General features: G+C 34.8%; 1 protein-coding gene across 2 annotated transcripts in view; it reads right to left on the reverse strand.

The window, feature by feature from the left end:
* Exoc2 (exocyst complex component 2) overlaps positions 1-26,459 on the reverse strand; it is a 198,084-nt gene that overhangs the window by 54,714 nt on the left and 116,911 nt on the right. For both annotated transcript variants that reach the window (XM_027954808.2, XM_071613618.1), the window contains exons 15-22: positions 26,184-26,341; positions 25,636-25,757; positions 24,468-24,529; positions 18,775-18,855; positions 18,288-18,347; positions 17,571-17,632; positions 15,074-15,140; positions 10,020-10,136 (exon numbers count right to left, since the gene is read on the reverse strand). In XM_027954808.2, the coding sequence (XP_027810609.1) occupies positions 10,020-10,136; positions 15,074-15,140; positions 17,571-17,632; positions 18,288-18,347; positions 18,775-18,855; positions 24,468-24,529; positions 25,636-25,757; positions 26,184-26,341 (729 nt within the window). The remainder of the gene's footprint in view (positions 1-10,019; positions 10,137-15,073; positions 15,141-17,570; positions 17,633-18,287; positions 18,348-18,774; positions 18,856-24,467; positions 24,530-25,635; positions 25,758-26,183; positions 26,342-26,459) is intronic.

Here is a 26,459-nt window from a genome sequence, read left to right on the forward strand (position 1 = left end):
ATTCACAGGCTAATCAATAATTTGGAAAGGGCTTAGAGTAGACAATGCAATTTGAAAAGGACAAAGTTGGAGAACTTATATCACGTGATTTCAATATCGCGGGGTGGCCAGCACCCTGCCAGAGAACTCTTGCCTGCTTGGAAGGATAAGCCTCTTAAGAATTTAAAGTCAGAAAAAATTAGTGAAGAACAAAAGACAAAGTTGGAATTAGTTTTAAAGTATGGAGCACCTGATGGGTTCAGTCCAGAGAGCTGGAGGTAGACAATTAGAAAATGGCTCTTGTGGTTTATTTAAAGGGGTACATCAAAGGCAGGGATAAGGTTTCAGGGTGAAGTCTTGCTTCATGATGTCTTGCAATCAGCAAGTTGACTGGTATCTTGGCAGGTCACAACCATGTTAGAGGGGCTATGCGGCTATAGTAAGTCACCCCATCTCTGGTGCTGGGTAGGACCTTTGGCAGAGCTTGAATAGGGCTCACATGTGTTTGGGCAGTCAGCCAGAGGAAATGTCTACTGCAAGTTCCCAGACACCAGATTCTCCTATTAATTATGGTACAATGCCAATATAGTCTACACAGAGCCCACGAATGGCTCTCAACTACTCACATTACATGATTTCAAGTCATACCATAAAGACATAATAAAAATAACAATACAATATTTGCATAAGGATGGTAAGGTAGATCAGTGGAACAGAAAAAGAAGCCTAGACATAGAGCCAATCATATACAATCTTTCCTGTTTCTGACAAAAGCATCAAGAAAATTCAGTGAATAAGGACTTTTTAATAAATTATGCTGAAACAATAATGATATCTACATGGAAAACAATATGAACTTTGACTTCATTTAATATAGAAAACCTTAATAAAAGATAATTATAGACCTAAACATAAAACATAAAAGCTAACAATTAAAAAGCTTCAGGATTTTGTTCAGGATTTTGAAACAGGTAAAGATTTTGACAAGATATGAAAAAAAAACATTAAAAATTGATAAAGTGAACCTCATAACACTAAATATTTCTACTCAAAAGATATCATAAAAACAAAATAGCTAGCCATGGTTTGGGCTGAGAGAAAAGAATATGTATGTGACAGAAAACTTTAAATAGAGACATCTAAAAATCACTATGATGAATAACCCAATAAGCTGAAGAATTATTCTCTTCAAAAAAGAAGGATGTGAATATCTAAATATTTAAGAAAAGGTATTTAATGTCATATTTGTTAGGAAAAGACATTTATAGCAAAAAAATTGATAAAAAATAAAGAATAATAATGCATGCTGGTGAGAACATGAGCCCACTGGAACACTTGTTTGAATGTTTTTCATTGGCTGAGTGTAAAGCACAACACGCACTATGAAAAGCTATCCAGTTTCTAACTACGTTGATCCATCACCAGCAATTACACTTCAAAGTGTATGTCCAACAAAAATTAGTACAGAATGTCCACAAAGAGACTTTTACAATGATATTCATAGCAACATTATTCAGTAAAAGCCTAAATAGACATTGGAAATAACCCAATGTCTATGAGAACAACCAAACAAAATTTGGTTATCAATACACAGTAAAAAAAAAAAAATCACTGACAGATACACAATTTGAATGAATCTCAAGAAAGTATTAAGTTAAAACAAAAAGGCCAGATACATGCGATGTTTCAAAAAGGCAAAGCTACTCTACTGACAAAGTCAGAATGCCATGAGAATAGTGCCTGGAAGGAAATCCAAGAAAATATTTTGTATCTTCATCTAGGTGGCGAATATAAAAAGTCATCAATCCATACCCTTAAGATTTATCGTTTTACTGTATGTAAATTATTCCTCAATTTCTTAAAGAGAGAAAACGAAAGGTTGAAAATAAATGATGAGCAAATAGATATAAGGCAAATGTAACAAAGAGCAGAGTGGCAGTATAATGTGTGGTGAGGAAGGGCTCAGATAAAAATATTTACCTCTTAAGTTATGAGAATTTAGACAGATAAATCATGAAACTTGCACAGCAAAATGGAAGTGCATAATAAATGCTACCAGCTATTACTATTCTCACAACTGACCCTTTTCCATTAACACCTGTTCATGCTGGCTGCTGAGCATAGATGTTACTTGATTCTGGCTCAATAGGCAAGAATGAGTTTCATCCACCATCAGATTAATGCATGAGTGTGGAATGAAAGTTAAGTAAAAAGAAGGATCCAAGGACTAAGCAATTTGGAGTTTAACAGGGAAGAAGGAAAGGAAAACATTTATAAAGGAATGTACTTGTGGGGCAGAGAGGGAGTGTAAAAGAGCCACTGGTGGGGGAGCTGAGAAAGACTACAAAGACTACACCGAGAAGTACAGGTCAGAGAGCAGTGTCCTGTTGGACCAGGAGTCTCTAATTAAAAACAAGATATATTCTTAACAAAAAGTGATAATTCAACAATTATGTGCTCATAAATAGAATTGCTGAATTCCTATATCCTAGAACTGGGGACCATCTTTTATAGTACTTTAAAAATTATTGGTAATAACTTACAGAGGTAAAGCTCATGTTAAAAGGCTGCATTTCTGATATAAGGGCAAATTATTACCTATGATAAAATACTGTTCTCTCTTCCTCAGCAGCAATATGGAGGAACATTCTTATCTCATTCAACCTGGCCCATGTCCCAGTCAAGGTTCGCGATGGGAAACACAAGACAAGACACGTCTGAATAGAGGTCACATCATATTTTTAACAAATTTTTAGAAGTTGTCTTTAATCAAAATGGTTAAAAGGGTAAAATCATTTTCTTGATATATTTTAATGTTTTAACTTAAATGTAAAAATTTATGCTTTAAATTGTTTTGGTAAAAATGGTGTTTTTGGGGGGGTTCTGGTTATTGAATTCAGGGGTGTTCAACCACTGAGCCACATCCCCAGCCCTGTTTTATATTTCATTTAGAGACAGGGTCTCACTGAGTTGCTTAGCACCTAACTTTTGCTGAGGCTGGCTTCAAACTCTCCATCCTCCTGCCTCAGCCTCCTGAGCCACTGGGATTACAGGTAAATCTGTTTTTAATAGGAAAAAACATTTTTACTTTAAAGAAGACAGAAAAAAATACACCAAACTTGATGACAGTACAGAAATAAACTCACTAAAATTCCATCAGTTTCGCACCAAGCCAAGTGAATCTGGATAACTTGGTTCAGTCAAATTAACATTTTATTTTTAGAATTTTACAAATGGAAAAGTAAAGAAAAATGGCAAGCTCACATTCTTTCATATTATTAAAACACAACTGGGGACAAAAGCCAAGTAAATAATTAACTTTTAACAATAAACTCGTCTTAGTAAGAGGTGGGATTATTAGGAGAAAAATGAAATGTGGATGAAGCAGGATATAGGCCAGAAGATGTTCCCAGGACTTGCTAGGGAGGGCCATGCTTTCCCACTTCTTGGCTTCCTGCTATGGTTCTAACTTGATGTCTTGGAAATTTTATCACACTCACAACCTGAACAGTGTCTTCATTGTCTATGAATGCTTTATAATCTAGTTAACTACCCACTTCCCATTGCATAGACTTCATTTATTTATTCCAATCTGCTTTTGAATAGGACAATCTCATACTTGACAATAGACTATCTGAGTTGGCCTCAGTGAAGGGCAATCTGAAGGGTACTGGGGAGAACTTAACTGCCACCACCTTCTCCACTGATGTTTGAAGTTATACCACTCCAAAGTAAGTTAATTGTTTTCCCTCAGTAACAAAAAACAAAATGAGTTTCTAGACATGAATGGCTGAAATGAAAAACTTAATGGACAGCAAATTTCAGAAAGATTAGACAAATAGAGATACAAAGAATGAGAGAAAGCTGCAGAAATTATCCCTAATTAGCAAAGAATAAGGGAGGGAATGGAAAAAATTAGACATGGAGAACAGAGTGAGGAGGTTCAACATATTCAACAGGAGGGAGAATTAATGGACACTGAGCCAATCATAATGCAAAATATTAAATATTATTCAGTGGTATGAATGAAGCATAGTAATTAGAAAGAAGAGGGTATGATCCACTTTATTATCTGGGAGAATGGATAAGGATAAGGTAAGGCCATAAAAGTTTTTATATAGGATGAGACATCTGCATCTCAAATGGCTTAGAAGGAAAACTCATGCTGAATGAATATTTGTTGAATGAGGAGGAAAGATGAGTAGGTGGCTGGGTTAGATGACAGGTACTGGAATGGGGGAGATGAAAGCCATGACAGAAAGATTAAAACCCAACTAACACTACCCTGAGGAGTTCAGGCAATAAACAACTCTGAAATGTGGGAAGGAGGAAGAATAATATAATTGAATCTGTTTCTGAAAGCTCATCCTGGACACTCAGTGGAGGACAATTAAAGTGTAAAAGAAGTTACATATTAGACCAAGCATTTGTTAGGAAGGTTCCTACACCACTAGAGTGGTCAAATTATGTTAAAGGGCTAAGCTTCAACAGGAATAGCAAATGAAAGAAGTGTAAAAGAATTCAGAAGATGGTTCAGAGGTAGAGCTAAGAAAAAAACTGAGCATAAACTGTTATGAGGGATGGAGTCAGGAGTAATTCCCATCCAATAGATGAATGAATAAATAAAATGTGAATAATACACACAATGAAATATTGCGTATTCTAAAAAAAAAAAAAAAAAACAGAATGAAATTCTGTCATTTGCAACAAGATGGAGGGCATTACATTAAGTAAAATAAGCCAAGCACAGGAAGACAAACACTGATCTGACTTACATATAGAATATTATGTTAGTTAGCTTTTTGTCATTGTAACCAAAAAACCTGACCATAACAGCTGAGAGGAGGGAAAGTTTATTTCAGGCTCATGTTTTCAGAGGTCCCAGTGAAGCCAGATTTAAAGTTAGGTAGTCAGTGTAGTTAGGTAAATCGGATCTAATATCGAGTAAGATCCAGAATGGAGGCCATGTTGAGAATGAATTCCGGGAAAAGCAGAACAACTCTTGGAATGTTAATGAAGTCCGGAAAAAGCAGGACAACTCATGGAATGTTAATGTCCCCAAGGCCCAGAGCCCATCCCAAAGAAGTGTTAATGAAACAGCTCCCAGCAAACTTGAAGATGCTGACCCAAAAGTCCTAAAAGATTACTTCTTTGGCCCACCTGTGCCCCATCCTTCAGGCCTTCCCACCTACCTTCTATCACTGAAAGATAACAGAACAAAGGACAGGAATTGGGGGGGGGGGAGACCAGATGAAGACCTTAACTATAAAATGGGGAGACAACCGCACTTCCACGGATTCCATCTCTTGGGTCCCCTCCTTCCTCCGGGAGAAGTCTTTTCTGCTGTCCTTTAATAAACTTCTACTTTCCACTCTGACCTTGCCTCAGCGTGCTTCTCCGGTGTTATACTTCAACAATGGGGAAGCAAGGACTCGTCACCGGTCAACAGCAGTAACACCAGTATAGAGACAGACAACTCCACTGTTTGGCTAACATGAGGCAGAAAATCATGGTGGAAGGGCATGGCAGTAAAGCACTAATCTTCTTACTGTGGACAGGAAGCACAAAGATAAAAGGAAAGGAAGATGTATCCTTCTAGATCATGCCCCCAGTGACCCATCTCCTCCAGACTTATCCCATCTGCCTACAGTTATCACCCAGTCAGTCCATTCAAACTAGGATGAACTGATTAGGTTACAGTTCTCACAATCCAAATATTTCAGTTCTAAATAATGCTGCATTAACACTGGAACTTTTGGGGAACACCTTATATCCAAATATAACAAATATTTTTTTTTACATTTATCTCATACAAAATGGTAGAAAGGTAACTCAAGAGTCTGTAGAGAGAGGAAAGGGGAAAAGGATGGAAAGGAGAGATCAAAAAGCACAAAGTTCTAGCCAGATTGAATGAATAAGTGTTAGTGAAGTACGCCTAATATGGTGACCACAGTTAAAAATAATGCATATTTCAAAATTGCTCAAAGAATAGAATTTTAATGTTCTCACCACAAAAGCACAGTAAGTTGATAAGGGGATGGGTATGTTAATAAGTCTGACTGAATCATTCTACAATGAATACATATATCAAAAGATCACATTGTACTCCACAAATATATACATTTTTATGTCAATTTAAAATAAACAAATAGAAATAAAAGAGAATAATTCCCAAATTCTGGCTTGAGGACTCAATGTTTACTAATATAGGAAATACAAAAGAGAAAGAAAATGGTATAAAGGATGAAAGAAGATGACTCTGGTTTGGGCATGCTAATTCTGGAATGCATCAATGAAAACTTCTAGTGAAGAAATCTGGTGGGAAATGGATCTGAAGTGTACGAGTGACACATAGGTTAAAGATAAAGGATTTGGGAATCACAGTCATTAGTGGTACATAAAGCTATAGGGTAGATGAAATCAACTGAGGAAACCATTCCCAATATGAAGAAAAAACAAATTACAAGCACAGCAAACAAAAATATTAAGGGGAGGGTGACATAATCATTCTCATGGACTAACTTAAATTAATTCAGATTCCCTGCACATATTAAGAAAAACAAACTATACTCTTCAGACCTTCCATGTTAGAGTTTCTGAAAGAGATTTAGGGGCTTAAATAAAAATTCAGTCATGAATTTTTTAATGCCAGACTTGTTTAATGTCCATATTCCCAAGTCAGGAAAAAATATGATTACATAAACTCTAAATTAGATGTTTGTTTTTTAAAGACTGGAACAAGGTTAAAATAATATTTCACATGATTTTTAAAAAGTTCCCTGGCATTATATTATTAGAACTACCACAAAAAATCTATATGCTAAAGTTTATTAACTATACTGCTCTGGTTTTCCCTTTTCAGAAGTCTCAAAGAATTTGACTTACGCAGATTTGGTTTGCACAGTTAAGAGTACAAAACTCTGTGTATTTCTTTAACTCTCTAACTGCCTTCAAAACTTGTTCTTCTAGAACATAAACAGTCAATAAACAGATGAAAAAGTACAAATCCCCCTAAAGGGGAAAGTCATGCTAATTAAAATATAATGAAAGAGTCTTTTTACCTCTCAAAATGGACATTGTAATAAGAAATGAGACCAAAAATGTGGTAAGATCAACTCTCTAAAAGCAATCTGGTGATACTTGCCAAAAGTCTTCAGAGCTATAAGTCTATTTCTAGGGATCTACTGTGAGGAAGCAATTAGACATATGATAAAAGAGTATCATTCTTTTTTATAAAATTTTTTTATTTGTTTTAATTAGTTATACATGACAATAGAATGGATTTATGTACTTTGATATATCATATATAGATGGGATATAATTTCTCACTTTTCTGAGTGCACGTGTTACAGAATCATATTGATCATACAGTCGCATATCACTCTTTCTTAGTAACAACAACAGTAAAAATGGAAAATAACTTTAGGGTTCCTACTAAGGGAGAGGTTAAAAAATAAGACGGTATTTTCATATTAACCTATACTGTAAGTCCTAAAATTCATATTTTACAAAAATAGTTAATAAAAATATTACTGTTCACAACAGAATATTCAATAGAAATATATGTTCAATATAAATGAACCCAGAAAAAATGTTATTTATAATTTTATAACATATAGATGTGTAGTAAATATAAAATACTAATTACTATAAATACTAAAATAGTACCACTTACCTTTGGTTAGTGCATAAAACACAATTCTTATTTTTATTTGATTAAATTTCTTATTTTCCTTTTTTTTTAATTTTTTTTTTTTTTTTTTAGTTGTAGGTGGACACAATACCTTTATTTTTATGTGGTGATGAGGATGGAACCAAATACCCTATGCATGCCAGGTGAGCGTTCTACCTCTGAGCCACAACCTCAGTCCCATTTTTTTCCTTTTTAAAAACAATGTTAGCCAGGTGCGTTGGCACATTCCTGTAATCCCAGCAGCTTGGGAGGCTGAGGCAGGAGGATCACAAGTTCAAAGCCAGCCTCACTAAGCTGCCTTTGGGGTATATATTTGGTAAACTGAGCTTAGTCTCTCTCTGCTGCCTGATCATCATCATCATTTGAGTTGCTTCTCTCTGCCACACTCTTCCACTGTGATGTTCTGCCCAACCTCAAGCCATGAGGAATGGAGCTGGCTGTCTATGGACTGAGACCTCTGAAACCATGAGCCCCCCAAATAAACTTTTCCTCCTCTAAAATTGTTCTTGTCAGGTCTTTTAGTCACAGCAGCAAAAAAGCTGACTAAAACATCTAGCAATTGTGGGGTGAGGGTTAAGAAGAGAAGAATGTAGGAGGAAATATACCTGGAAGAAAATCTGGCCAACCACCAGATCACACCAGGAAGAGGTCTGAGAGAAGTTCTAATGTCCAGTGACACCACATGAAAAGCCCTCTAGTGAACAATTATCTCTAAGAGCAGAAACAGAGAAGAGAATTGAAAACTATGACCTTTTGTGCCCTGTGATTTTTCTAAGATAACTCTAGAATCATCTGTCATTTGGAAAGAGAACCATATGAAAAATGATGGCAGTTGGTAACATTTCTCCTTGAGTGCAAGCAATAATTTACTTGGTGGACATCATGAAAATAAAGGGTTCAACACCTAACAAAACAAAACAGGAGAAATGCTATTATATAAATCTTGAGTACTGTCTATTGGTTTCAACCACAACTAAATAATTATAAGTATTCAAGATGATCAATTTATTAAAAAATCCAAATTCAGGTTCTGAGTGGGAATAAAGCCTATCTATGATACACTCCCAGATCCTTAATACTTTCTGCATCTTAATGATATAAACCTAAGCAACAGAAAGTTTCTAATTATTACTTCACAGAAATCTGGAGAAAAATCAAACTTATTGCTTCTCTTATATGCAATTCTTAATCATTTCATATATTTTTAAAATAACAAAATTTCTCCAATAAAATATTCATGTTATTAATGTATCCACATTCTACACATAGTAATTTTTTATTGTAAGACAACATATTGCAACTCTTTACACAAAAATTTCTGGAAACAAACTAGACATTTGGCCCTACAGCCTTAAGTTACAACATTTCTCATCAGGATGATTAATCTTTACGAAAAGGCAGGAAAACAAGACAGTGCCGCCCACTATGACATTTTGATTCTTTGAAGAAAAAAAAAAAATCCCAATCTAGTTCATGAACTGGAACCATCATTTATAAAAAGTATGCAATCCACCAACAGTACACTTTGATTATATGATTAACAAGATCATTATCTTTCTTATTCTTTGCATTGAGAAAAGTGTACTGACATTAAAAAGTGGTTCTAACAACATTTTACCTAGAAATCTGATAAACCTTTGCCCAGGAACCAACCAAACTTTAATAACAAGGTTATTTCATTTTTTCCTTTTATGCTTACTTGAAAAAATATATAAACAAGAGATAACAATATAGATTAAAAAAAAAAAAAACCACTCAAATGATTTGTACAGGACTTATTTTTATCCAACCTCTCCATATCTTCCTATATCCAATGATGTATTTTTCAGATGTTAAGCATCCTGCAGCTGTTATGAGCTGGGCACATGCATGTGGGTGCACACATGCTTGAGAAGTACAGCAAAAGCATCATTGTGGTCACATGGAAAGGAAGAGAGGCAAGAGAGGTGTGGATCAGCAGGAAGAGGTTTATCCGCAGGCTCAGAGAGTTTGCTCTTGGTCATATCTAAAAGCTCTACCCTAAAAGTAGTTAAATCTGACATTTATACCTAGATCTTACTTTCTTCCCTCACTTTTAAAGAGCTTAGGTGGGGAGTGAAACATATCTAACTTTGCAAACATTGTTCAACAGAAAGTAGCTGGCATTAAATTAACTGTTCAAGGGGAGGTATGAGAAGGAAGGGAATCATTAAAGATAGTGTGAGTGAGAGCAGAAGGAAGTGGCTGTAGGGAAGGCAAGGAAAAGGAACAAGCACAGGAAAGAAAAAAAAAATGAAGGACAAGAAAACAGCTTGTAAACAAAGTTCAGAAAACAATCAATTTGTCCACTTAACTTTAACTCATTTACCTGTGTTATTTTTTCTATTCCCTGGAAGTTGTGCTTTTCAAAATGTTCTGTTATATTTAAGAAAGTACGACGTTCTAGATGGCGGCAATTACTCAGGACAATCAAAAGTCGCTGCTCCTAAAAGACGAACAAATCTTTAGAAATACATTTATAGTAACACATGGCAAGTGTAAAAGATAAACCTTATCACTTCTTAAATTTAATTACAATCTCTTGCTCTTTAACCTCTATATTGCATGCTTTCCTTTTCTTGACTATGTCTTTCCTAACATTAACATAGGCAGAAACATCACATAATTCTACAGTTCTACTAATTGCTTATGATTACATAATACACTAAAGAGTCAAACAGGAATTGGAGATGTGCTCAGGCATAGGTGCTTGCCTCACATGGGCAAGGCCCTACATTCAAATATAGAAAATAAAAAAATAAAAACCACCCCCAAAATAAAAAAATAAAAAGAAAAATCAAATAATGTTTATTATGCCAATTTTATGTACACAAAAATGTTATACAAATGGATACCTTAAATAACTACATAAAGTATAGAAATTATCAGAAAAATTGTTTATAAACTTTTTATAACTTGAAAGAGAATAATACTACTCTTTTATCTGTTTGATAGGCTCCTTCAAAACTTCAGGCTTTTAAGAACTTTTTTTGTGTGTAGGAATAATCTCCTTCTAATAGGGAGTGAGGGTCCCTTAAGGTCAGGGGATTCTTCCACAGGAAGTGATCAGGTCAGTCAAGTGGAAGGAGTAGAGCTCCATTTGCTGGTACATTCTCCAGGGTCCTGTTCCACTTAAGTAATTTCTTATAAAAATGATCAGACCCCAATACTTATGAATACAATATCCTACAGTTCAGAGGAACTGTGTTTGTAGATTAAATTCTGGGAATGACCCTTGAGGCTGCTACTGTGGTCACTGAGGCCAGGGGTCTTGTACTCCTGCTGGTGTGAGAGCATTCTCTGGAACAACTGTGACTCATCTAGGGCCTTAACTCAAGATCCTTGACTAAAACTAAGGCAAAGCCACTGTCTAGGAAAAATTCTCAACCCCATTTGGCATAGTCTTTCTGTATGGAAAAAGAATAACTTGCAATAATGTAGTTCAGTATAGAAAAGGCAGATACAAATAGGATGATGTTCTTTGAGTTACATGGACCAAGGATGAACTAGAGCCTTTGAACTCAATTGCCAAGCAAACCTTGCATTTTCCAATAACTTCACTTAGTTCAATCAAGTATCCATAGATCTTCTAAACGTCTTTCTTTCTTTTCTGGGGGCGGTGGTCGAGCAGGTGGGGAGGTAACCAGGAATTGAACTCAAGGGTACTTAACTACTGAGCCACATGTCCAGCTTTTTTTTTTTTTTTTTAACTTTTTAAATTTTGAGACAGGGTCTCACTAAATTGCTTAGGGCCTCACTAATTTGCTGAGGCTGGCTGTGAACTTGCAATCCTCCTGCCCCAGCCTCCCAAGTCCTTAGGATTACAGACATATGCCACCACACCCAGCTATATCCAGGTTTTTTTAATTTAAAATGTTCTCATCTTTATTTCTGGCAGAGTATAGCCTACTCACTGCCCTTTCTGGTCCTAATCAAACACAAATAGAAAGCCAAAAAATTTAATTAAAGTAACTTCAAACAAATGAAAAAATTGCTAATGGCTCTAAGTCAACTTGTGGATAGGAAGTGGGACATATAACAAAGTTAACAGGGTGATATTATGTATAAAACTTTTTCCATATTAAGTGGATAAGTGGCAGAAAAGGTACCAGAAAGAAAGCAATGGGTAAGTGCTAGAATTTGTACAGATGAAGCCAGGAATGGCAAGACCATATCTCCCCCTCTTGTTCCCAAGCCTACTTCTGCCATTATGCAGTCCTTTCAAAGCACATGGGGATAAGCAAACTGGACATTTCATCAGTCATTCCAAACATGATATACTCCTCAGAAACCTCAACTGCTTTCTCAGTTTATGAGTCAAAAAGCTTCATACCCAGCAAACTCAGCCTCCTGAGTCTTCTCTACACTGGTAGTGAATTCTTTTTGCTTGATTCTCCCCATTGTAATATATATAGTTCCTCTTCAAAAACAGAAAAACTTCTTGAGTTCAAGTCTCACATTTAGTAAGCATATTTTTCTCTCAAATCTAATCAATCAGATGAAATAAAAGTGGGAAGAACAAATGAACACCATAATCAAATTCTTAGAGTTGCATGGTTAATCAAAAGCTTATTATTAGCACCTTAGAGGGAAACGTATTTTTGAAAAGAAACAGCTCAAACTGATCTAATACAGCACTTACAGATGAAAAAAATACGGTCTGAGGTATTATTTTCTTCTCAGTTATCCAGGACAGGACCAAGCCTGGATGTCCTCAATAATAGCCCTGGTTATACAGTGAATAAGGCACACACTAGGATGTGAACCTGTGTTCCCTGACTCAAAATCTAGATCTCTTTCTAACCATAACTGCCTCCCGTTTAGATAACAAAAGATCTAAGATAGAAATCATCTGAAAAGATGGGCCAAATTAAAAAGGCATCTTCCAATGGGGAAAAATAGGAACTGAATTTGGTAACAAATGGACAATTTTTGGTGAATAAAACAGGACAAGCTGATATCAGCAAGTATAAAACACAGGAGTGGGGTAGCCTCTGAACATAAGCTCAGTGTGAGCCAAGAGCGACAACTTTGATTCTTCACAGGAGGCAAGTCACAGAGAGTCTGTGCTTGCTCTCATGCTCCACCTCTGAAGAGGTACAGATTTAGGCTCAGAGCAGCAACCCCATGTCTGGGAATATCCACAAGTCAGTCGAAAAATAACCTAAATGGATACAAGGCATCAATAAAAGAAAGCAAAGCAGTTTTCAAACACTAGAAAAGTTACCATGTACAAATTAAGCTTATTCTGAAAGAAGGAGGAAAAAGTATGGTTGGCCAGATGGATGGAAGGTCTATCAATTTCAAAGACCTTTCCTTCAGCCCCAACCCTCTCTAGCATTCTTTCTTTCCAGGTTCACATGAAAAGACTGGTTTAAACTTCGTGTGTGGCCTTCTCCTGTCACTCTCCTCCAGGACAATCAGCTGTTCCCTCATTAACCTACAGAAGCAGCTCCTACAACACAGCCCACAAAGCTGAGTTTTCATCTCCCACAACCTGATCCTCCTCTGTTTGATTGTTCAGCATCTCTTTGCTTAAATGCTCTTTTCTGCCTGTTCAAAGTACACTGCTCTACCAAGATTTCCTTCTCGCTCTACAATTATTCCTTTTCAGCAAACGATGAGGAGGCTGGGGTTGTGGCTCAGCATAGAGCGCTCGCCTAGCACGTGCAAGGCCCTAGGTTCGATCCTCAGCATCACATAAAAATAAATAAACAAAATAAAGGTATTATGTCCAACTACAACTAAAAAATAAATATTAAAAAAGAAAAAGAATATGCTGAGGCTCTCTGTTAGTCACTCTATAACTAATGGTTATATATCCCCAATATTATTTTCATGTTGGTCTTTATCTCATTCTATTAATGTGGGTTCTCCTAGAACCCCCATTTTCTGTTCCTGGCTGAATGTTTTGACCCCTCTGTGACCCAGTCAGCTGCATGTCTTACTCTGCAGGCTTCAACCTGAGCTGGGCCTTATCTCTGGCATTAGGAAGCTGTTTGGGCTGTTGCTGAAAGGTACCCGAAGATGAGCTGTGCCATCGAGTATGTGGAAACCAACCCACCCTCAGTCAGATTATTTAAACCTAAATTTCATAACACGGGCTCCTTTTGTGGATGTTTATTCTCTTGTCCCCTGTCCACTGAGAGGAGATATGGTAGCCCTTCCATATGTAAGCATTCTAATAAATGCTTTGGACTAATCACCATGCATTTTGAAATCCCAACAGGCCCCATTCCAGGATGGTGTAGGGCAGTACCTTGCAGGAACTCCCCTGCCACCATGTCTGGGGAGACTCTGAGTATAAGTTCTGCTGGACAGAACACTAGTATTTTTCTTAGTATTTTTATCTATTCCTAGGCCTTCTATTGTGTATGTATGGCTTATTAACAAATCTCTCTAGGATCCAGACAAGTACATCGAATCACCCAGAAGTTATCTCTGTCACTCATTGGACAAATATGCTCCCAAACTCAGTTTTCAATCTTTCTTTAGAAGCTGTTTATTTCAGTGAATGGTTAACATTCTCTACCTAGTCATCCAAATGAGCAAACCTAGAATAATATTTTTAACTACTTTGACTAGACAATACTTTTCCTAATATGCCAAACACATTATTATTTAGGAATATATACTTAAAATTACTGTGGAAATAACAAATAACAGGGTAGGAAATTCAGATGTTCTTTTTTCTTGATACACACACACACGCACATGCACACACATACTCAATACATCATCACAAATCAGAGGAAGTTTTTTTTTTAACATAGATAGCTTGAGTCTGGATTCAACATCTAAGTTTGCCTACATGATCAATGTCTATATCTGAATCATCACGTACATGTATATGTGAAAAATGTGTTTGTGTGTGTGTGTGTGTGTGTGTGCACGTGTATGCATATACATGTGTGCGTGCACAGATACATAGTGATCTGGTTTTGTTTTTGCCAAGAAATCTGTATTCAAATAAAAAGGGGATCTCACAGAAACAAAAGAGGGAAAAGCAGAGCTTCTCTGGCTGAAGAGGCAACAGACATGAGGAAATGCCCTTGTCCTGTGCCTCCTACCCAGAGGATCAACTTTCAAACATCAGAGAACTAGTAGGACACCTTTTAACATTCAAGAACCTGCAGGGATGCAACAAGTGTACAGGAGTTTAAATGCAACTCCAGCTAAAAAGCTTTCAATATGGAGTACATTTAATTATACTTTACTAAAATCTTCACATAATATAACATAGCTCCCGTGTATAGGCACTGTTTCATACACATGCTACAGCAATGATGAAGTAATACTCAAAGTAATTCAGATTGATTTATGGACTAATCATTAAATAATTTTAAATGGCACATCCTACTTTATTTTTATTAGCTTACTTACAGAAGTCAAACTGAAGTCTTCATGAATACTTCCAAACAAATCAGGAGAAGAAACATCTACAGAAAGACTAAATTATAGAAGAGTTACAATTAAAGCACTGAAATTAAAAAATGTAACAAACTATATATAAATTTCACTTTAAAAGGTTTTGGTATAACTATAATGCACATTTTTAAAAGTTTTTTTAAAAATCTTTTTTAAAAAAGGTTTTGGTGCAAAGAAATCAAATAACTTTCTGTATGTTTCCTGAAATACATTTTAAAATTAATCTCTCAAAGAAGGCACAGTGGGCTATCAATTAACATGGGCCATTAAAAAAAAAAAAAAAACTGTTTTTGGACCTTCTCAAAACTGGCATGAATTTAAAACAAACCATCAAAGGAAAAAAATGTCAAGTAATTTTACTCAAAGTGTTTCTATCAGAATTTCCAGGGGGCTTTTTGAAGCTTGCTTTCATAGTAATCCACTTAAAGGTGAGGTGAATTAGGAAATTAATTGATAACCCACAAACAACTAGAAACAAAACTGGAGACAGAAGGAAGGACATATCATAAACATACCATTCCTTTTCTTTAAACCTGACTGAAATTAAAATTAATATAGAAGACTAAAGCAATGAAAATATCAACTAATATTTTAAAACAGAGATAATAAAAGAAGGCCAGTCTGAAAAACATTAAAACATAAACCAAAGATAATTAACACAGCACTAATATAAAATATATTTGATAAATCTACTGAAGATAAAGCTCAGAAATACATTGTACCTGTTTATCTAACACACTGATATATGAAAAATTATAACAGAGCAACAAGGAAAGATTTATTTAATCAATAATATCAAGGTTCTGATTAACTATACACATTTTTGGCAATGTAATAAACTAAATATACAAAATCAAATCAGAAAATCTAGAAGAATTAAAAACTTATTTGGCCTTCAAAGAGGTAACAGTTTTATATACTGGAAAGCAAAAGCCAGTACTAAGAAATAAACACTCAGAAAAACTTGGTGTTAAGAAAACAAATTCAAGTAGAGGATAGGAAAGGCAGCAGAACACAACAGACACTAGTATGGCAATATGTAAATCAATGGATGTGTAACTGATGTGATTCTGCAATCTGTATATGGGGTAAAAATGGGAGCTCATAACCCACTTGAATCAAAGTGTGAAACATGATATATCAAGAACTATGTAATGTTTTGAACAACCAACAATAAAAAATTAAAAAAAAAAAAAAGAAAAGAAAACAAATTCAGCATTTTATACTACTGTCCAATATAGCCACACTTTGAAAAACCACCCCATAAATTTGTAAATACCAAGTCAGGAAGTATTCTCTGGAGCTCAAATAACTAAGCCTGGCCCAGGCTAAACTCTAACCAAAGGCTCAGTTTCTAACAAGAGATCTGGTTTAGCACCCTAACACCAGGAATATAAAAGTAATCAACTAGGAGGTATACAATTTCCCGCTATTTTATTATTTATAAAACCTGTTGTTTTAGACAATCTGTAAGCTAATTATGTTTTATTTTTTTTAATTTTTTAATTTTTTTAATTTTTTATTGTTGGCTGTTCAAAACATTACATAGTTCTTGATATATCATATTTCACACTTTGATTCAAGTGGGTTATGAGCTCCCATTTTTACCCCATATACAGATTGCAGAATCACATCAGTTACACATCCATTGATTTACATATTGCCATACTAGTGTCTGTTGTGTTCTGCTGCCTTTCCTATCCTCTACTATCCCCCCTCCCCTCCCCTCCCCTCCCCTCTTCTCTCTCTGCCCCCTCTACTGACATTCATTTGTCCCCCTTGTTTTATTTTTCCCTTTCCCCTCACTTCCTCTTGTATGTACTTTTGTATAACTCTGAGGGTCTCCTTCCATATCCATGCAATTTCCCTTCTCTCTCCCTTTCCCTCCCACCTCTCATCCCTGTTTAATGTTAATCTTCTTCTCATGCTCTTCGACCCTACTCTGTTCTTAGTTACTCTCCTTATATCAAAGAAGACATTTGGCATTTGTTTTTTTAGGGATTGGCTAGCTTCACTTAGCACAATCTGCTCTAATGCCATCCATTTCCCTGTAAATTCTATGATTTTGTCATTTTTTAATGCAGAGTAATACTCCATTGTGTATAAATGCCACATTTTTTTTATCCATTCATCTATTGAAGGGCATCTAGGTTGGTTCCACAGTCTTGCTATTGTGAATTGTGCTGCTATGAACATCGATGTAGCAGTGTCCCTGTAGCATGCTCGCTAATTATGTTTTAAATTTGTTCAAAATGTCTGTAATATGGTTACAATAAATTCAGAAGATAAAAAAATCATGGAAAAAGCATAGGCCACATAAAATCATGACTTTAATATAAACAATTTACCTCTCTTACTGGAAATCTCAGAATATAAAACCAAATATGTAGCTTCAGTCTATATTTTTAATTCTCTTAAATGCGTTCATGAAAATAATTTCACTTTTACTTACTGTGTAGTATCTATATCAGCATCAGGCTTGGTGCTCAATTGTTCCAAACAGTATATAAAAACCTAAGTCAAAGACAGTTTCAGTGACATGAAAATTATTTTACATGAAATAGAACTATCTATACCATCAGTGGTATGTTGTCGGGGTATATTAAGTATATTTATATGGGTATATTTGCGTGTGACAGGTATGTTGCTTCAATATATACCACATAAGAGATAGAAATTAAAAGCATCTATGTTTTGATCAATTAAGTTCTTGTATATATTTTAGGAAAAAAAAACCTTTTTTCTTTCCCTTGTTCATTCACTAACATTTTCAACTTTGTTTATACAATGTGCCTACAGAGAAAGAACTGATCCCAATCAAAAATTTTATACTCCAGATAAAATGTAAACAAATAATTATCATTTAATTTACTCTAATGGAGTGATCTAATGGAAACAGAAATAAAGTATCATAAGAACACAAAAATGGAAAGGTTAACAAATTAAATATTCAGATATTATTAAAACAAGCAGGAATTAATCCTAGATTTAAATACTATTTTGATACCCTATTTACTCTAAACTATTATGTACATAGAAAAGATTCAAATATGAATCCATATTTAACATATTATAAATACATATTATATACATATTATAAGTAGAAGGAGCTGACTATTAAATGCATGTATGATCCCAGGCTTTGGGTATCACAGCTGTTAAATATTACCTGCATGATATTGATGCTTAACTGGCAAACCTCCTCCTGTGTTTTAGGTTGTTGAAAGACCTGTGAAGAAAAATTATGATTAAAACTTTTGGACTTTCTAAGAAAATAAAACTATTTACAAAGTTGAATACAAACAGTTAAAACTGCTATATGTGTGGACATCTTGCTCTGAAGAGTTGGACCACAGGTGATTTCCTACCTAGGGTAGTTCTGGTCCCAGGCTGGCTGACAATACCCAGGTCAGTCATTCATTTCATACACAAAGTGTTGCCTACAACCCCTGTACTCATATTTTAACTTTTATCATCCCATCTTAGAATTAGAAATCAACATATCCTGCCGTTAAGCTAAATAATAATAATAATAATAAAATACATAAGCAATAAGGAAAAGAAGTTCTTGTATGGCAATGAGTCAGAAATTTTAAACTGTGGAAAGGATTCCTCAAGAAATTCTGAAATGGAGGTGGAATTGAGCAGAAACTTACACTGGCTTCCCCAGGCTTGCACTCGAGAACAACCTTCAGGGACTGCAGGGAGTGCACAATGCACTGTTCAAACTGACATGGCTAAAGGAAAAAAATATCCATATTCAATTTTTTTAAAAACACAGGCTATGAAGACAACTTAAGTAAGTAATGTGGCCAAGCACTCTAAATTTTCCAGGAGTTTGGAAAGGAAGAGAGATACAAATAATCTGACCAATAATAATCTAGTCACCGAGTTTTAGATTTGGCATGTGCTTTTTGCACTTTAAAATATTTTTAAGTGGGTCAATCTTAAAACTAAATTACATCTCATTATACTAGAAGAAAACTCAAATATCACTAAAATTTTTCTTCAAAATTTTACTCTTCTGACAAATGATGCAATAAGGGCCAAATTATAATGAGCATATATGTTACTTTATTATTTATTTGTTTTGTTTGTTTGTTTGTTTGTTTTTGGTATTGGGGATTAAACCCAGGGGCATTTTACCACTGAGCTATACCCCAGTCTTTTATTTTCAGACAGGGGCTCTAAGTTGCTTGAGGCCTTGCTAAGTTGCTGAGGCTGACCTGTGATCCCCCTGCCTCAAGCTCCTGAGTTGCTGGAATTATAGGTGTGTGCCAGTGCACCCAGTTTGAGTTTATATTTGAAACACTATTATATCCCAGGTATATTCTGGGTTGAGCTGTTTCCTCAATGTTCCACATCTCTGGCATGGTTCAACAAAATCTAATGTTAATAATAATGATCTGGAGGATGCATAAGATCTGTAAGTGAAATAAATAACTGCAGTCATATATACATTAAGTGAAAAAAAATGAAACTTGAAAATATGTCCAACCAATGGCAACTAATAAGCTTGAATGAATTCTAATACCTTAGGCTCCTACGTGTGTCTGAAGTTTTACTCTGGATGACAGTGACACAAGAGTGAGTAAGACAGAATTCTCATGAAATGCTTATTTTAGCCAGGACATACAACCATGAAAATCACAGTCAAAATTGTTTTTTTTTAAAGCATAGAAATATAAATTTTCAACTGCATAACAAAATAAGCATCATGAATAAAACAAGTAAAACTCAGAGAAAAATGGTGCTAGAGGGAGGTCTTCTCTAAATAGGACAAAGAAAGCCCCTGAGATGGCAAGAATACTGAGGCTGAGACCTGAAGAGCAAGAGGGGAGGAAAGTAGCAAGTTTTCTGGAGGAAGACAGTATGCATATGGGCAGGGGTGGGGGTAAGAAACTGCCAGCACTGAAGGACAGCAAGTCATAATCTCTGAGTGTGAACACAAGCACCACAGAAAAGGTTAGGATTTATTCAAGTGGCACTGAGCTGGGGGCAGGATCAGTGCTCAACCAACCATCTCTGTGCACAAAATATAGCATGAACCTCTCCTCAAAATACACACTAATTTTTTAAAAAAGTGTTTGGGGAAAAAAAACTAACAGAAGAAAGAAGTGACAAATGTATACATATTTTTAAAAGACAAGTTTATTTCCTTATAAAAAGTAGCCCTTTTTTTAAGGCTCATAGTTTGTAGATTCTTTACGATTTTCTAGATACGCAATCATATAATTTGCAAGTTATATTATTTTTTTAATTCCTTGTTATTCTTAATGATCCCCTTACCTCCTAGCTGGTTTGTTCTTCTCCACCCCTTTCCCTTGCCGTGTTGTGACCTCCATTCCGTGTTGAATAGAAGTGGTACTAATTAACACTTTCTTATGATAGATGAAAAAAAACATCAACTAACATCAGCTATCTTAAAGCTAAAGATTTTTGTTCATCAAAGGCACCATTTGGTAAAAAATAGATTAAAAATCACCATTTCTTTATGACAAATGTTTGAAGAGATAGATATGTTTATCTGAATTTTAAAATTATGCAATTTTAAAACATTACATGACATCCAATTAATATGTACAATGTTTATGCTTTTATGTATCAGTTTAAAAATAAATTTTAAAAATTAAAAAAAAAAAAAAAATAGCCCTGACTTATGAAAGCTAAAATAGTGCCTTGGCTTTAATGATTTTATTGCTCTCTTAAACCACCAGAGGGCACCATAAAGAATATTTTAAAGTATTAAGTAGAAAACAAGAGGCATATAGGATGATGACTGCACAGAAAGCATTTAAAGAGTCAAAATGTTTATTAGTGCCTAGCATGTGTGAGGCTTGGTGTTTAATCCCCAGCACCATGGAGGAAAAAAAAAAAAGTTTGTTAGATGAACTGACCTTAAACTTTGACCTCCTGCCTCAGAAGGCATGAAAATTTAAGTTGTTAAAACAATGATAATAATCATAATATTGAAAATAAAATGAAAAATTCAACTATGAACAGTTAAATACTGACATTCATGTGTGTTCACTTAGGGTTTCTTGTATTACAATTTATAATACACTTTTAAAATTTTTACATTTATATTAACACAATAAATGGACAGGGAGTAATAGAAGCTCAATGAGCAGTTTCAGTTAAATTGAGAATAAATGACAGTCTAAATAATTGTCTTTCCTTTTTTCTAAAAAGAATCAAATAGTGCTATCTCTGTGTATTTTCAGTGAATCATCCAAGATAGGTGACTACTCTACAAGAAGTTATCACAAATCATTCCAGTTACTCTGAAGAAGAAAATTCTTAGAATTATCCAAATTGAAAAAAGGCAGAAAACATTTTCAACATGAAAAGAAAACAGGATGCTTTCAAGTAAGCTGTTATGGAGCACTGAAGGGAAGTTCTAATTAAAGATAATACTTCAGCAGAAATAACAGTCATAGGTGGCAAAACTCAACATTCATTTCATTAACGTGATAAGAATGTTTCCCTATAGCACTCACAGGAAAAGAAACAAATGGGATTGGTAGTATGAAAATGTTAAGAAAATATAAATTAGAGGAATGTGACAAGCTTTGCAAGAACTAAGTCATTGTTCAAAGTCTAACAATTTTACACACATACATAAGGTTAAACTACTTTAAATTAGATTCTAGACTTGTGCTGTTAAGTGTTGACTTATTTTTTCTCTTAAGAGAGATCCATGCTGAATGGCTAACCTTGGTCGGCATTATCAGATCCATTCTGTTGGCTTATTTCTTCAAAGACATTGACCAGAAAATGTACTGGCTGACTCCCAATGTGCTCCTTCTCATGGGTCATTCGTTTCATGGTCTACTGGGGTTTAGATCTTCCCTACACATACTTACATGGCAGGTCAAACAAGGAATTAGCCATTTCACGGGTATTAATGCACTAGGGTAGTCAAACTTTAAAGACAGACTACAAACACATTTTTGTAGCAACTATCCCAGGTCATTTTCACAGAGGACAATTACAATAATCAAGTAAACAAATCGTCTTTGGTTACAGTGGCTGTCAGTGAAGCACACACTGGGCTGACCATACATGCTAGAAGTATTGACTTGAAGAAGGACCTAAACCCAATAGCTATTTCATGGCTGAGGATCAAATTTACATCAGAGTGTGTGTGTGTGTGTGTGTGTGTGTGTGTGTGTGTGTATATTTTTTTTTTAAATGAAACAGAATCACAGCAACTGAGACTTAAATTTTCTCAAACTGAACATATACTCCCCCCCATTTTTCTTTGCAGAAAACTAATTTTAGGCAGGTATCACAAACCAGGAATTAAAGTGATTTGATGTTTAATTTGCTCATACCTATTTCATTTGGGGCAAGATACTCAGTGGATGATGGTTCAGCGATCTCTTGGACCTGTCCTTCAAGCATGCTATGATAATTAGGACAGGGTTGTATAAAACAGACTTTACAATATAATAAGAAATAATGTAAACTTAAGGAATTTCCATGGAGGCCCTATTCATTACACATGTTCAATTAACAAATAATGATTCTTTATGTTTGTCTAAAATTTTACAGTTTACAAAAAGCTTCAGTCCACAGTATTTCATTTAATCTTAACTCAAAACACTGGGAAGAATTATTCTATTCCTTTCCTAATTAAAGCACAGGGGTTAGTCAGGTTATTTGGCTTTTTCAGGATAAGTTCTGATTCTAAATCAAATGCAGTATTTCCTCCATACCAGTGCTGTCCAACAGAAATATAAAGTGAGCCACAAGAACAAAACTGAAGTGTAGATTTCCCAGTAGCCACATTAAAAAAAAACTAAAACCAAATAATTTTAATAGTTTATTTAATTCAAAATATACAAATATCATAATTTCAAAATGTAATCAATAATAAAAGTTGAAATATTTTACATTCTATCTTATAGGATCTCAAGTGGCTGCCCTAGTTGCTACACATCTTTTTCTTTGAACTTAATGTGAGGGGGAAAAAGATACAGAATAGCTTTTATTTAAATACAAATAACAGTGACAAATGGAGTAAATCTAATTAAGATATTTTTATTCTAGAGATTCTTGGAAATAGAATTATAATAAATTTATTAAAAACAATAAACTTTTCTAACTCATTTCAAGCATGATTTAACAAAAAAAAAGGAAGTTAAGCTTAACTATGTTGTTACTTAATGTAAGGAATGCTTGCATATATTTGTATCACCTTAATGTAGAGCCTTCAATTTTGGAGAAATACAACAAGCCCCAAGTTCTCCAATTGCTAAAGGAAGATTGTTAATAAGATGTTCAAAATTCAAGGAAAAGAAAAAATATTATGTGGGCGCTTTGTCCCTCAGCAGCCTGGCTCCTCACTGGTTTATAAATCTGAGCTGGTCAAAATCATTTTATTCTTGTTTTCTTATCTGAGGCAGGAACCAGAAGTATTCTTCCCACAATTTATTTTCTCCCTTTTCTCACTAAGGTAAGACTAAAATTGGGAGCAGCCACAAACTTGGCTGAAAAACTTCACTTCCCTGCCTCTGCTGCTGAGGATGTGGACACAAAAATGTGTTATGCCAACTACATGTGGGGAGAGCTGTCAGCCATGGCTCCTAGAAAAGTCCTGGACTTTTTTCCTAACAGGAGTGAGGCTGTGAGTTATCATGAGGTCATCTTGAGCAGAAGCCAGTACAAAGAACCACAGAGAAGGCAGAGGGCCTCTAGGTATGGGATTCTTGAGTTATCTGGCCAATGTGTGAGAAAAAGAAATTTTCTTATATACGCCACTAGGATGTTTTATTGGCAAATGCCAATCTTACTGACACACCCACATACAGGATTATTAGGGGGATTCATAAGTCAGATATGAAAACACGATAAATTATGAAAACTATATTCATAGGTATTTTGAAACCCTAAAACCTATATGAAAAGAACAGACCATGGTTTTAGTTGCTGCCTGACCTGTAAACACATCTGCAAAGATTTGTGCTTGTTATTTTTGTTTTGTTAAACAAAGCTTAGGGGCTGGAACGAGTATTTCTTCTGTCCAGTTTTTCTGAAAATTTGAAGTTGCTGAGTAATATGGAATTAAGGATAATCTGTTTTCTAAAAACTAATGCAAACAAAAATAGTGATACAGGACGAAAAGCAGCCACTCTAAAAGAAACCCACTGTTTTCACTAATTGTTAAATAAGTGTGATTAGCATTAAGCAAAAATGAAAAATAAAAAAAGCTTATTTTTCTATTTTCAGAAAACTATTTAGAGTTGTAATGCAGAGAGCATATACTCCTAATGAATGTAGTAAATGATTTATTTTAAATATAATAAACAATAATGACTAATAATGAAAAAGAATTTAAACTTACTAGAGAAGTCAATCCTTCATTATCAACAATCCAGTCCTCCTTTTCAGCTAATCTCTTTATTTCTACAAGAAAAACAAGCACACAGTCCTTTTCATTATAATTATCTCACTGATATTTATAAAGATAAAAATCTACAAAGGGTATGACTTTAATTGTTTTAAATAGATTTGTAAAAACCTGATGAAAGTAGGAATAGAATTTAATTTTGTAGATTAAAAAAACTAAATATGTATTGCTTACTGGATTTTTCTAATAAAATACTAATATAAATAAAAAATTTTTATTACATAGCCCAATTTGGAAAATAGGCTTAATGATCACTTGATTGAGGATAACTTATTCAGTACTCTAAACTGGACAGATAAGCACAAAATAAGCCCTACAATATTTTTTTCTGATTTATACGATGGATTCTATTTGAATGCTAGACATTCTTGACAATGGCAGGCAGCATAGTTCTCACTTGGCTAAAGGAATGCAAACTGCCCAAACCTTCAACATTGCAGGCTGGCACAGATTCCTGGGGAGAAAGGGTGAGGGGATGAATTAAGATGGGAATGTTCAGCTGCAGAATGTATTAACTACTAAGTCTACAGTGATGTGATTTCCCCACTTAAAAAGCCCAGTGGCAGACAGTAATGGTTTGTGTTATTTCTAACAATGTTCTCGAATGTTTTCAAAAATATTTAATACCTAAAAGGTTGCTTTATAAAAACTAACCTTACTGCTTTCTATGATTCTATGTAGAAAATCCTGAGAAAAATCAAAATACATCTATAATTTCTAGTATTCAGAATACCATTGCTAATAGCCTTTCCTCAGTTTTACATTGTTTTTTCTAAATTAAAAAAAATTAAATATACACATATTTTTGAAACCAAATCCATATTTTATATATTACATTTTCTATTTAACATTTGCCCAAAAGATGCTCTTATATTCTGAACTATTTTCAAGTATACCTGCCTCAATTTCTGCATGTCTTTCATCTCAACTAAATTGATTGGAAAAGATACCAAAATGGAAAAACCTCTGAAGAACAGATAGAAATGAGATGAATTTCCTAAGAGTACTTTTCACTTATTTTCAAGGATTTGGAAGCTGAAAGAAGAGGGTATATTCAGATAACTATTGTCCAAGTAAGTGTTATCAATTTTTCTTAACACACCTTCTGCTGTGTGTTGTAATGTGACCATTACACAACGTACACGGAGATCCAAAATAAGATCCTGGATAGTCTGCAACATATCATTCGGAATTTCGAGGGCAGTCAATGATTCATAAGTAAGCCTAGGAAACAAACAGAACAAAACAAAAGTTAGCAGAAGGGATCTTGAAGCAATTCCTTCCTATTGCTTTTATCATCTGTACTTGTGTTTCATAGAGCTCACAAGCTATACCATTAGGATGAAAAAAAGGAGATGAAGACCAAGATCATGGTATAACAATAATATTGAATTAAGCAACAGAAAAGATGCACATACAGTTTGGTTTTCTTATCCATCATAAAAACCAGGAATGTTTAAGAGTTTCATTATTAGATGATAAGTGAGAAATAGTAGAGGCTACAGGTCAGAGAAAAAGAAAATTTCTTCCTTGCTGACTATATTAAAACATCATATCCCATACTAAAGTCCACTCTCCCCCTCCCCCGAAAAAAAAGAAGGTATATTTGTGTGTGTTTACCCCTTTTGATGACCATGTGTCTATACTTACCTTATGGTCTGGATGACATGAGCAAGCCATTGCCCAGAGAGCTCAGACTTCACCTCCCAGCCTCCATACTGCCTCATTTCTCCCTCTCGGATGCTGAGTGGGAGCAAAGCTCCACGGATCAACTTCACAAGAGAATGCATTACTTCCTGAATCATTTTCTAGAAATGGACAAGCAGAAATGTATTGAAATGTCATCAGTCTGATCAATAACAAATACTTTCACTGTAAAATCTTCTCAGATTTTAAAACCTCAGATGAGAAAACCCTACTCTGTAT

The sequence above is a fragment of the Marmota flaviventris genome, chromosome 6 (genome assembly GCF_047511675.1).
Source record: "Marmota flaviventris isolate mMarFla1 chromosome 6, mMarFla1.hap1, whole genome shotgun sequence".
Taxonomy (NCBI): domain Eukaryota; kingdom Metazoa; phylum Chordata; class Mammalia; order Rodentia; family Sciuridae; genus Marmota; species Marmota flaviventris.